Source organism: Macaca thibetana, chromosome 1 (genome assembly GCF_024542745.1).
Source record: "Macaca thibetana thibetana isolate TM-01 chromosome 1, ASM2454274v1, whole genome shotgun sequence".
Taxonomy (NCBI): domain Eukaryota; kingdom Metazoa; phylum Chordata; class Mammalia; order Primates; family Cercopithecidae; genus Macaca; species Macaca thibetana.
Window position 1 is genome coordinate 217,185,780 of NC_065578.1, and position 12,754 is coordinate 217,198,533.

Sequence of the window (12,754 nt, forward strand, 5' to 3'; positions counted from 1 at the left end):
TATCCAGGGGAAGCAAAATTTGGGAGACTTACAGTCTTTATTCTACATTTACTTTCAAAATGCCAGGTTGGCATTTATCTTTACAATCATAGGGTTGTAAATAATTTTCTCTTAGAATTTTAAAGGTTTTTATCCATTATATTCTAAATTTCATGACTGTTTTTGAGAAATCTGACAGCCTTCTCCTTGATCTTTTGTAAGGAACTCCCCTTCATTTCCTCTGTGGAAACTTGCAAGACTTTTTTTGTTTACTGTGTTCTGAAACTTCGTGATTATGTGTCTTCATGTGGATTTCATTTTATTCATGGTACTGGACAATCAAGGTCCATTTCAATTTGAAAAAATTACATCCTTTAGTTCTGTGATTTTTGTCTTGCAATTATCTTTATTTCCTTTCCTCCATTTCTCTATTCTCTTTGAAACTCCTATTATTCATAGGATGCTAACAATAGTAGAGTTATATTTTGCTTTGTGAAGATTGTAAGAAAGCATGCTCATGTTTGAGTTCTGAATGGAGGGAAAATAGTAGATATAATCTACTAATTTTTTATTCTTGCATTTAAATTTGTACTAGCATGTGCTGGAAGGATAGAAAGGCAAGAAAGATTAACATATATTCATCCCAGGCTGCTGAGAAAACGAGTCACACAATAGGAGGAAATGAAAAACTCTTGACATGTTTCTCAACCCACGTGACATTTTATACACATGGACACAAAACCAAGCACACTGAAAATAAATTCACAATCAAAATTACAAAGTATGCAAGGAAGCTGTCTACTACAAGCGAAATACAACAAACACGATAAGCAAGAAGACTACAACACTCCCAAACTTTTTCACAGAAGAAAATTAAAAAGAATTTAAAGTATACAACTATATGTAAGGAAAAAACCATAAGACCTTATGAAAAGTCAAAAAGAATGTTTAGAAACAAAAATTATAGAGTTGAAGTGAAAGGTTCAGTGAATAGGACAAAAGCAAGTTCAACATACGAAAATCTCACTAGTAAAGTGGAAAACAGAGCTGAAGAAATTAACCATAATGAAAGATAGAGAGGTAGAGATGAAAATTTGAAAGAAACATGAAATGACAATATTTAAAATTGAGTTAATGAATTCTAGAATGAGAGAACAGAAAAAAAGTGAGGCAAGGCATATATTTGAAGAGATGATTTTTGAGAAATGTCTAGAATTGATGAAAGACTTGAAGCTTCCAATTCAGAAAAATAAAACAAACCCAGAGGAGGTTGTAGTATTGCTCACAATATAGCTTTGGAGCAAGAAACTAAGTTCACAGCAGAAATGTGGCCACAGAATGCACTGGTCCTACTGGTATTCCTTCATCCAGAGGCAGCTGACCTGAAAGAATCGTGGAATGATAGGACCCACTTATGTCATTAGCTGAGATTTGCTTATGCTTTGAATCATCAAGTGACATACAAGGCTGTTTCTCTTACAGGTAAAATACATGTTCTAGGAACCAGGAGGGGGAAGGGGTTGAGAGTGGCCTCTCACAGTTACAAATGTATTTGAAGAATTTTTGTTTCCTTTCCCTGTAACCTTTGGGTCTGTTGGTTTAAATGTCTTCGTTCTAAGAGAGGAATGACTCCTCCAAGGAATACAACAATGGTTCCGTTACTATGGAAGTTGAGACTGTCACTTAACTGACACTAGCCACTTTGGGCTCTTCCAGCTTCGGAATCAACAGATAAACAAATTACTGTTCCGGCTGGGTTGATTTTTCCTGCTATTGAATTGCTGCTCTGCAATGGGATGAAGGAGAATCATGCCCGAACCCAGGGGTTCTCAAAAGTACATCTTAGTAATTGTATTAACTAGTTCAATGGAAAATGGAAGCAATCCAAAAAGGTGAGGACATTAAGGACACAGACAGTTCAGTAAAGAAAACCGAATCGCTTCTCCAGGTAAAAAACCTTAACCAAGCAAGGGGCTGGCTGAAGACTAAAAGGTCAAAGAATTGGTAGAAGAAGAATTTTAAAATGTCAACTCAACTCATGAATATTTAAAAATCAAGGATCGTATGAGGAAAGTTGGTGATGGTTAACTTCACAACTGGATTTTTGTTTATCACACTTTTTTTTGAGACAGGGTCTGGCTCTGTGGCCCAAGTTGGAGTACAGTGGCATGATCTTGGCTCACTGCAACCTCTGCCTCCTGGGCTCAAGTGATCCTCCTGCCTCAGACTCCTGAGTAGCTGAGACTACGGGTGTGTGCCACCACACTTGGCTAATTTTTGTCTATTTTGTAGAGACAGAGTTTTCCCATGCTACCCAAGCTGGTCTTGAACTCCTGTGCTAAAGTGATCCTCCCAACGTGGCCTCCCAAAGGGCTGGGATTACAGGCATGAGGCACCATGCCTGGCCTAGAGTAGAGTTCTTAATGTTTTTGAAAATGCTATTCAAAGGAACTCAGGGCAAAAAATGAAAGCAAAGTCAAAAAATAAATGACAAACTGGGAGCCTAAATACCACAGATAAGGGAAATCTCCCTAATATACAAGAACTAAAGATCGAGGGGGGAAAAAAGAGCAAAAAACCCGAGAGAAAAATAGACAAAAGACATGTAAAGATTGTTCACAAAAATACAGACACAAGGAAAAGAAACTGTCAACAGCGTAAACAGACAACCTACAGAATGGGAGAAAATACTGGCAAACTATGCATCTGAAAAGGTCTACTATCCAGCATCAGTAAGGAACTTAAAGTTATAAGAAAAAGAACGCCAGTAAAAAGTGGACAAAGGACATGAATAAACACTTTTCTAAAGAAGACATACATGTGGCCAATCATAGGAAAAAAAACCCTCAACATCACTAATCATTAGAGAAATAGAAATCAAAACCACAATGAAATACATCTCTTACTTGTTAGAATGGCTATTACTAAAAAGTAAAAAAATAACAGATCCTGGAGAAGTTGTAGAGAAAAAGGAATACTTATACACTGTTGGTGGGAATGTAAATTAGTTCAACCATTGTGGAAGACAGCATGGTGATTCCTCAAAGACTTAAAAACAGAAATACGATTTGACCCAGCAAATGTACCCAGTATATACTCAAAGGAATATAAATTGTTCTACCATAAAGACACAGGCACGCACATGTTGACTGCAGCACTATTCACAATAGCGAGGACATGGAATCAACCTAACTGCCTATCAGTAGTAGACTGGATAAAGAAAATATGGTACATCTACAACATGGAATACTATGCAGCCATAAAAAAGAACGGGATCATATCCTTTGCAGGAACATGGATGGAGCTGGGGGCTATTATCTTTAGCAAACTCACGCAGGAACAGAAAACCAAATACCATATGTTCTCACTTATAAGTGGGAGCTAAATGATGAGAACACACAGACACATAGAGGGGAAAAACACACATTCGGACTTCTCAGAGGGTGGAGGGTGGGAGGAGGGAGAGGATCAGGATAAATAACTAATGGGTATTAGGCTTACTATTAATACCTAAGTGATGACATAATCTGTACAACAATCCCCCATGACGCAAATTTACCTATATAACAAACCTGCACAAGTACCCCTGAACTTAAAAATTAAATTTTATACAGATAGACAGACAGACACACAGACACACACTCAGCAAAGTATGGTAGCTCATGCCTGTAATCCTAGCACTTTGGGAGGTTGAGGTAGGAGGATAGCTTGAGGCCAGGAGTTCAAGACCAGCCTGGTCAACAGAGGGAGACCCTCCCATCTCTATTTAAAAAATAAAAAAGATTAAAAAGAAAAAGACACTCAACTTCACTAACTATAAAGTGCAAATTAAAATTACACTGAGGGGCCAGACACAGTGGCTCACACTTGTAATCCCAGAACTTTGAGAGTCCAAAGTAAGAGGATTGCTTGAGGCAAGGAGTCTGAGACCAACCTGGGCAACACAGTGAGACACTATTTCTACCAAGAAAAAAAAAAATTAGCTGGGCATGGTCGCATGCACCTGTAGTCCCAGCTACTCAGGAGGCTGAGGTAGGAGGATAATTTGAGCCCAGGAGTTTGAGGCTGCAGTGAGTTATGATCACACCACTGCACTCCATCCTGGGTGACAGAGCGAGACCCTGTCTCCAAAAACAAACAAACAAAAAACCCCCAATAGTGGGCCAGGCATGGTGGCTCATGCCTGTAATCCAAGCACTTTGGGAGGCTGAAGGCAGGTGGATCACTTGAGATCACTAGTTCGAGACCAGCCTGGCCAACATGGTAAAACCCTGTCTCTACTAAAAATACAAAAAAAAAAAAAAAAAAAGGAAAATTAGCCAGGTGTGGTGGCCCATGCCTGAAATCCCAGCTACTTGGGAGGCTGAGGTACTGGAATTGCTTGAGCCCCGGAGGTGGAGGTTGCAATGAGCTGAGATCATAGCGCTGCACTCCAGCCTGGGTGACAGAGCAAGACTGTCTCAACAAACAAACAAAATCAAAAAACTACCTTGAGATCCCATTTCTTACCCATTAGCTTAGCAAAAAATTCAGAAGCTGGACAACTCAATCTGTCAGTAAGGCTGAGAATAAACAGGCATGGTCACACGACTCCTCAGGAGGTGAATTTGACAATACCCTATGAAATGACATATGCATTTACCCTTTGACTCAGCAACTCTACTTGTAGCAAATTATCCTGAAGATGCATTTCCAGCAATGTGAAAAGACAGATGGCCGATATTATTCCTTATGGCATTATTTAAGATAACAAAATATATATCACACCTTTGTATTGACAGATATATGCCAATATAAATCAATAATGGGAAAACCCTAAAACTGAATTCAAAAAGAAACAAACTTAGATATTAAATTGAATATGTAATCATGCAGAAAGTAACAATTCAAGTAACTTTTAAACATAGTATTCTGATTATAAAAGTTTTTGTCTAAGGAAAAAAACACTGGAAAGGAATCTCGAATTTCACTCAGGCTTGTGTTGGTCATGGTTGTAGTATAATAATTTCAAAACTATTTTGTATGTATAAGGGAAGCACAAATATAGAAGGAGAAAGACGAGGAACCACCCCAGGTATTGGATTTTCATTGGTGGATTCATGATCTTAAAAAGGCCCAGGTTACGAGCAACCAGACTAGGGTTTCTAAATACCACTCCTTACCAAAAGAAATGAGATCAGTGAGGAGGTCTTTGCAGTGGCTGAGAAATGAGGTGCTGGGGCCTGCTCAGGGGCTGGGAAACAAGGCTGAAATCCAAAAGAGCACTTTGGGGGATGAACAGATAGAACGTTTCCCTCAGGAAAGAAGAGAGAATCAGTAACTGAGTGTCTGTGATGAAGAGTGGAAGGGCCACGATGGCACTGAGCTACATATGAAAGGCAGAGAACTGGTTTTTAACATGTTTTGAATCAATTTTGAATATGTTGACTTTGAGCCAATAGCTTTCAGATGTCAGATGTTTACGAACCTCCAAAAGTGAAGGAGGTGTCCCAATTTGGGGGTGGTGTTTCTGGTCCTTCTCCTCAACCAGTTTGATCTCTTACTTCAGGGACAGAGAGCGCTCCAGCGGCTTCCTGGTGCTTCTGCCAACGATTGCCTGTCATGGGGGTTACACGATGCCCCACAGACAACGCCCAGAATCTTCTCCCTGCAGGATCCCAGTGGGCTACTCTTGAGTGAGCGAACATCAATTCCCGCTTGGGGCAGAAAAGCATTTTCAAGACCTCACTCAGGGACGGGCCCCCATGCACGGAATTTCTCTTTCATCCCTGCAGCGAAGCCTGACTTGGGGCCTCTGTGGTTTGTGGCGTCTGGCTTCATCGGGCTCTGGCTGCCTCCCTGCCCGTCCAGCGCTCCTGCTCGGCTACAGCATGTCCTCAGCATCCATTCTGAGCAGGCTTCCCGGGCAGCCTTCCTCCCCCGCACTCCTGGCATTCATGTGGCATGGCTATAAATTATGCCCAGCGTGTTCATTTTTAGTTTAAATGGGTTCTCATCCCAGAGGAGCAACTAATGGCATCAAGTTACTGATGTGAAAAAGGCCTGCCGCTACAATGACTATGGATTAATGAAACAGCAGTCGTGGAGGCTGGGGTGGCCATAAATTGTCAGCCACTGGTGACATGAATTTTAAATTATGTTCTCCATCCCTTGCCCTTCTCCAAAATTATTTTGCTGCAAAGTTGTTTGGTAAATGTTTACCTTTGCTTAGATGTTTGCTTTCTATTAAAAGTTGCTGCAGACAGGGCCCCTAGCTCTTAGAAAACTGGAAGTGGAATGAGAGGGATTTAAAAGCCTATCATGCTTTCTCTAGGAGGCGTGAAGGCAAATCTCTTAATCCAGGATCATCACTGACTGATAAATTTCATTCAGAAAATTTGGCAAATACAAGGTTCTTTCAGTGAACGCTGCTCATCTGGCATGTAAGTTACTATTCCTACCTTCTGTTATGACTTTTTTCCTAATCAGTTTACAATGGGGAACCAGTACAATTCCCACCAGTGTTTTTGAAAGGTAGCAAGTCTATTTCTCATTTGATGAAGGGCCCCAGGGCATCTACTCATGGGCCATAGGGAGTCTCAGAATCTGACCCTAAAAGCAAATTGTTCATATGTACAGTTGGTCATCTGTATCTGCAGGTCCCGCATCTGTGGATTCAACTAATATCGGATTGAAAATATTCAGAAAAAAACTGCATTTGTATGGAACAGGTACAAACTTTTTTCTTGTCATTATTCCTTAAATACGGTATAGCAACTATTTACACGGCATTTACTTTTAGTAAGTATTACAAGCAATCTACAGATGGTTTAAAATACGCGAGGATGTGCAAGGGTGATATGCAAATACTAAGCCATTTTATATCGGGGACTTGAGCACCCGTGGATTTTGGTACCCAGGATGTCCTGCAGCCTATCTCCCATGGATACCAAGGGAAAATTATGTTTTTCTAGAAGGAAGGTCTGCAGATTCATCAAGTTCACTAAATGTTCTGTAACACCAAAAAAAAAAGTGAGGCTGACAATGGTGGAATGCACTGACGGCTCCAGTTTCTTCCCCTCCAAGTGTCCATGCCCTTGCAATGGTGCTCTGCAGCTCCTCTTGAAGAGCTTGTATCCATCCCTTGGTTCTTGGTTCTGGGGTGGCCTTGAGATTGGCTGTGGTCCACGGGATACTAGCAAATGTGATACAAGCAGAGTTGAAAAAGTGTTTGTACACTGGGGCTTGCCTACTTACAGTGCCCAGAACTGCACAGCCACTTGAACAGGGCTGGGCGAACTGATGAGCTACATGGTCCACTCACCTCCGCTTCCCAGCAGACCTACCTTCTAGCAACCACATACGGTGAGTGAGCCCACCAAGACCAGCATGCCTAGGCCAAACCAGAAGGACTGTCCGGTTCAAATTGCTGACTTACAATAACCTAAAAAAAGGTTATTTTAAGCCACTAAGTTCTGGGGTCTTTTCTTATGCAGTAAAGCTAACTGACTTGCTAGGTTGGGGAAGTTGTCCTGGATAATATCCTGAAGAGTGTTGTCCGACTTGGTTCCATTCTCCCTGTCACTTTCAGGTCCACCAATCAAACGTAGATGTGGTCTTTTCACATAGTCCCATATTTCTTGGAGGCTTTGTTCATTTCTTTTCATCATTCTTTTTTCTCTAATTTTGTCCTCTTACTTTATTTCATTAAGTTGATCTTCAATCTCTGATATCCTTTCTTCTGCTTAATCGATTTGGCTACTGATACTTGTGTACGCTTCATGAAGTTCTCATGAGTGTTTTTCAGCTCTGTCAGATCATTTGTTTTCCTCTAAACTGGTTATTCTAGTTAGCAATTCATCTAACCATTTTTCAATGTTCGTAGCTTCCTTGCATTGGGTTAGACATGCTCCTTTAGCTTGAAGGAGTTTGTTATTACCCACCTTCTGAAGCCTACTTCTGTCAATTTGTCAAACTCATTCTCCACCCAGTTTAGTTCCCTCGCTGGCAAGGAGTTGTGATCCTTTGGAGAAGAAGAGGCGTTCTGGTTTTTGGAATTTTCAGCCTTTTTTTTTTTTTGCTGGTTTCTCCCCATCTTTGTGGATTTATCTACCTTTGGTCTCTAATGTTGGTGACCTTTGGCTGGGGTCTCTGAGGGGATGTCCTTTTTGTTGATGTTGACGGTATTCCTTTCTGTTTGCTTGTTTTCCTTCTAACAGGCCCCTCTGCTGCAGGTCTGCTGGAGTTTGCTGGAGGTCCACCCCAGACCCTATTTGCCTGGGTATCACCAGCAGAGGCTGCAGAATAGCAAAGATTGCTGCCTGTTCCTTCCTCTGGAAGGTTCATCCCAGAAGGGCACCTGCCAGATGCCACCAAGAGTTCTCCTGTATGAGGTGTCTGTCAGCCCCTACTGGGAGGTGTCTCCCAGTCAGGATACACAGGGGTCAGGGGCCCACTTGAGGAGGTAGTCTGACCCTTATCAGAGCTCAAATAGGCAAAAATTTGAAGCATTCCCTTTGAAAACCGGCACAAGACAAGGATGCCCTCTCAGACCACTCCTACTCAACATAGTATTGGAAGTTCTGGCCAGGGCAATTGGGCAAGGGAGAGAAATAAAGCATATTCAAATAGGAAGAGAGGAAGTCAAATTGTCTGTTTGCAGATGACATGATTTTATATTTAGAAAACCCCATCATCTCAGCTCAAAATCTCCTTAAGCTGATAAGCATCTTCAGCAAAGTCTCAGGATATAAAATCAATGAGCAAAAATCACAAGCATTCCTATACACAAACAGAGAGCCAAATCATGAGTGAACTCCCATTCACAATTGCTACAAGAGAATAAAATACCTAGGAATACAACTTCCAAGGGATGTGAAGGACCTCTTCAAGGAGAACTACAAACCACTGCTCAAGGAAATAAGAGAGGACACACACAAATGGAAAAACATTCCATGCTCATGGATAGGAAGAATCAATATCGTGAAAATGGCCATACTGCCCAAAGTAATCTATAGATTCAGTGCTATCCCCATCAAGCTACCATCAACTTTCTTCACAGAATTGGAAAAAAGTACTTTAAATAGCCCACACAGCCAAGACAATCCTAAGCAGAAAGAACAAAGCTGGAGGCATCACGCTACCTGACTTCAAACTATACTATAAGGCTACAGTAACCAAAACAGCATGATACTGGTACCAAAACAGACATACAGACCAACAGAACAGAACAGAGGCCTCAGAAATAACACCACACATCTATAACCATTGTTTTGACAAATCTGGCAAAAACAAGCAATGGGGAAAGGAATACCTATTTAATAAACGGTGTTGGGAAAACTGGCTAGTCATATGCAGAAAACTGAAACTGGACCCCTCCCTTAAACCTTATACAAAAATTAATTCAAGTTGGATTAAAGACTTAAACATAAGACCTAAAATCATAAAAATCCTAGCAGAAAACATAGGCAATACCATTAAGGACATAAGCACGGGCAAAGACTTCATGACTAAAACACCAAAAGCAATGGCAACAAAAGCCAAAATTGACACGTGGAATCTAATTAAACTACAGAGCTTCAGCACAGCAAAAGAAGCTATCATCAGAGTGAACAGGCAAGCTACAGAATGAGAGAAAATTTTTGCAATCTATCCATCTGACACAAGGCTAATATCCAGAATCTACAAAGAACTTAAATTTACAAGAAAAAAACAAACAACCCCATCAAAAAGTGGGTGAAGTTTATGAACAGACACTTCTCAAAAGACGACATTTATGTGGCCAACAAACATATGAAAAATTGCTCATCCTCACTGGTCATTAGAGAAATGGAAATCAAAACCACGATGAGATACCATCTCACACCAGTTAGAATAGCCATCATTAAAAAGTCAGGAAACAACAGATGTTGGAGAGGATGTGGAGAAATAGGAATGCTTTTACACTGTTGGTGGGAGTGTAAATTAGTTCAACCATTGTGGAGGACAGTGTGGCGATTCCTCAAGGATCTAGAACCAGAAATACCATTGGGCCCAGCCATCCCATTACTGGGTATATACCCAAAGTATTATAAATCATGCTACTATGAAGACACATGCACACATATGTTTATTGAGGCACTATTCACAATAGCAAAGACTTGGAACCAGTCCAAATGTCCATAAATAATAGACTGGATTAAGAAAATGTGGCACATACATACCATGGAATACTATGCAGCTATAAAAAAGAATGAGTTCATGTTCTTTGCAGGGATATGGATGAAGCTGGAAACCATCATTCTCAGCAAACTAACACAGGAACACAAAACCCAACACCACATGTTCTCACTCACAAGTGGGAGTTGAACAACGAGAACACACAGACACAGGGAGGGGAACATCACACAATGGGGCCTGTCGAGGGGGTGGGGGACTAGGGGAGGGATAGCATTACGAGAAATACCTAATGTAGATGACGGGTTGATGGGTGCAGCAAACCACCATGGCATGTGTATACCTATGTAACAAACCTGCACGTTCTGCACACATACCCCAGAACTTAAAGTATAATAATAATAAACCTCGAATGAGAGAGAGAGAAAAAAAAAGCTAACTGATACAAGTACCAGACCAGACAGTGTCCATTTTGAAGATGGGGATGTGTCTTATTCAGTCTTTGTATCTCCTTTCCCTAAAAACACTGTAACCATTCAATATGTATATGTGGAACTGGGTAGAAATGGCCCCTTGAAAAGGCTGCAATTAAACCCCTTTTTCTCAAGGCTACTCAGTCAATCAGGAGGGATTCCAGTGCACCCAGGATTCCACTTCCACATTTTTATAAAATGGGCTTCAAAATACCTACCTTGTCATGCTCTTGTGGTTGTTAAAGATACTGTGTGCTTTAGAGATTCCCTGACACACAATAGATGGCAGCTCAAGCAGAAACAAGCTTATGGAAAGGCTTTAGAACTCATCAGCATGCAGGAGATTGTGCATTTTTTTTTATATCAAACTGGTCACTATGTGTTCAGCCTAAGAGGACTCCAGTTTCAAGTCTTCAGCTTTCTCTGTTGCAGAAGTAAGGTTGGTTCCTTCACGCTCCACCAGACATCCATGTGCCGTTCTAACAGTGCCTGGTCAGAGGACTCGCGGCGCCCTCCAGGAAAGATGGGGAGGGCTCCTGAGCGGGACTCAGGAATGTGGGTTTTGCTGCTCTGGATTCTGCCACCACCCATTTCCTTGCGTGTGAAATAAAGTGTGGATGACTGCATGCTCTGTAAGAATCCTTTCAGCTCTAGGAATCCAAGGGCTTCAGTTACCGCCAGAGTGTCACCTAAGCGTGAGGGGCTGCACTGCTCACAGGATCACTGAGCCATAAGAGAATTTACATGTCTAGGAGTGGAGAAAAAAAGGTTTTCTGTATTTGTCTAAAGCAGAAAGGCAGAAAAACAGGCCAAAGAATTAGGAAATAATAAAGAGGGAAAAGAAAGCAAGCAAGTCTGATTTGAGCTGGGATGCGAGAACCTTGCTTGCTGCAGGATAATGGAGCTTTACGCTCTGCAAACCACACTCACATGCTCACATGCTGAACCACACATTTGGGTAATTACAGACAAAATTTCAAGGAAAAAAAAGACATACACAAGGAGTTATAAAATGCTGTTGAGGAAGGTTTACACAAAGAGCTGTGAGACATTCGAAAAACTGGTTTTTGGCATTAAGACTTCCTATCCTTTTCTAATAATATCTAAAATGGCTTCCTCCTTTGTGTTGGAGATGCATTTGGAAGTAAATAACAAACACAAACATCATTTATCACAAAGAGCAAAAGACATCTCAAAATTCTGCTTCTTGCCAAAATGGACATGAAATTTTTGCTGGGAAGCAAATGTGAAAATAGTGACTTTTATCTAATTATCCCTACATGTATCCAAAAAGAAAGTTATAACTTATTTTGTCATGCTTGTAATAGGATTTTCTGTCTTGAATGTTGGTATTTTAAACATTAAAATCGCCAATGAGTAAGCAAATAAGACAATTACCAGATGGCATCCTCAACCAAATGTTTTGAATTTATTATAATCGTGCTTCACTACAACTAATGATTCTTGTGGTTTGCAAACAATGTCTGCCTTTATTTACCTGCACAAACACAGAAGAGAATTTCCAATAGGAGAGGTTTACACAGCAAACAAAGTATAGAGTGTGTGACCTCAATAAGGCATTCAACGAAGACACACGCCATCCTTCCCTCTGACTGGGTTCCCTTAGGATGCCCTGATGTTGGCGTCGCATTCTTCTAAAAGTAGAATCAAATCTTCAATCAGGCTGTGTTCTCTGCCATGTGTCACTCTCATAATATCAAAAGCCTAAAGAGAAAGGACGGAAGACAGATTAGACCCCAAAATAGGTGAGCTCAGGCCATTCCCCACCTTTACCCCATGATGCCAGGGGCCTGGTGAATCCCATAGGTTTACAGGGTGAACAGTCTTTAATGGGCCCACAGCACTGTGGTTCTCCCAGCTAGAAAGTCACATGACAAGGGTGATTTCTGAATGTGGTGTTTGGAAAGTAGACTATTTGAGTCATGCTTGGGCCCAGTGACCATCGATCTTCAAAGACTGTCAGTGCACAGGTTTGGTGGGTAGTTACAAGGGTAAGAAGAGTTACCAAAACGATTGAGTCATATGGAAGACCATGCTGCTACCATCTGAAAATTTTTCTTTACTGCATACTCCATTCATTTCTCATCTATATGCACCGGGATTATTATATACATGTATTCTTGCATTTTTTTCATATTATACTATAG

General features: G+C 40.9%; 1 protein-coding gene across 10 annotated transcripts in view; it reads right to left on the reverse strand.

Moving 5' to 3' along the window:
* Positions 1-11,993: 11,993 nt before the first annotated feature.
* The window catches only part of SMYD3 (SET and MYND domain containing 3), a 758,748-nt gene continuing 757,987 nt past the window's right edge, over positions 11,994-12,754 (reverse strand). For all 10 annotated transcript variants that reach the window (XM_050771870.1, XM_050771875.1, XM_050771879.1 and 7 more), the window contains one exon: positions 11,994-12,311. In XM_050771870.1, coding sequence (XP_050627827.1) covers positions 12,210-12,311 — 102 coding nt within the window. In that variant the 3' untranslated portion in view covers positions 11,994-12,209. The remainder of the gene's footprint in view (positions 12,312-12,754) is intronic.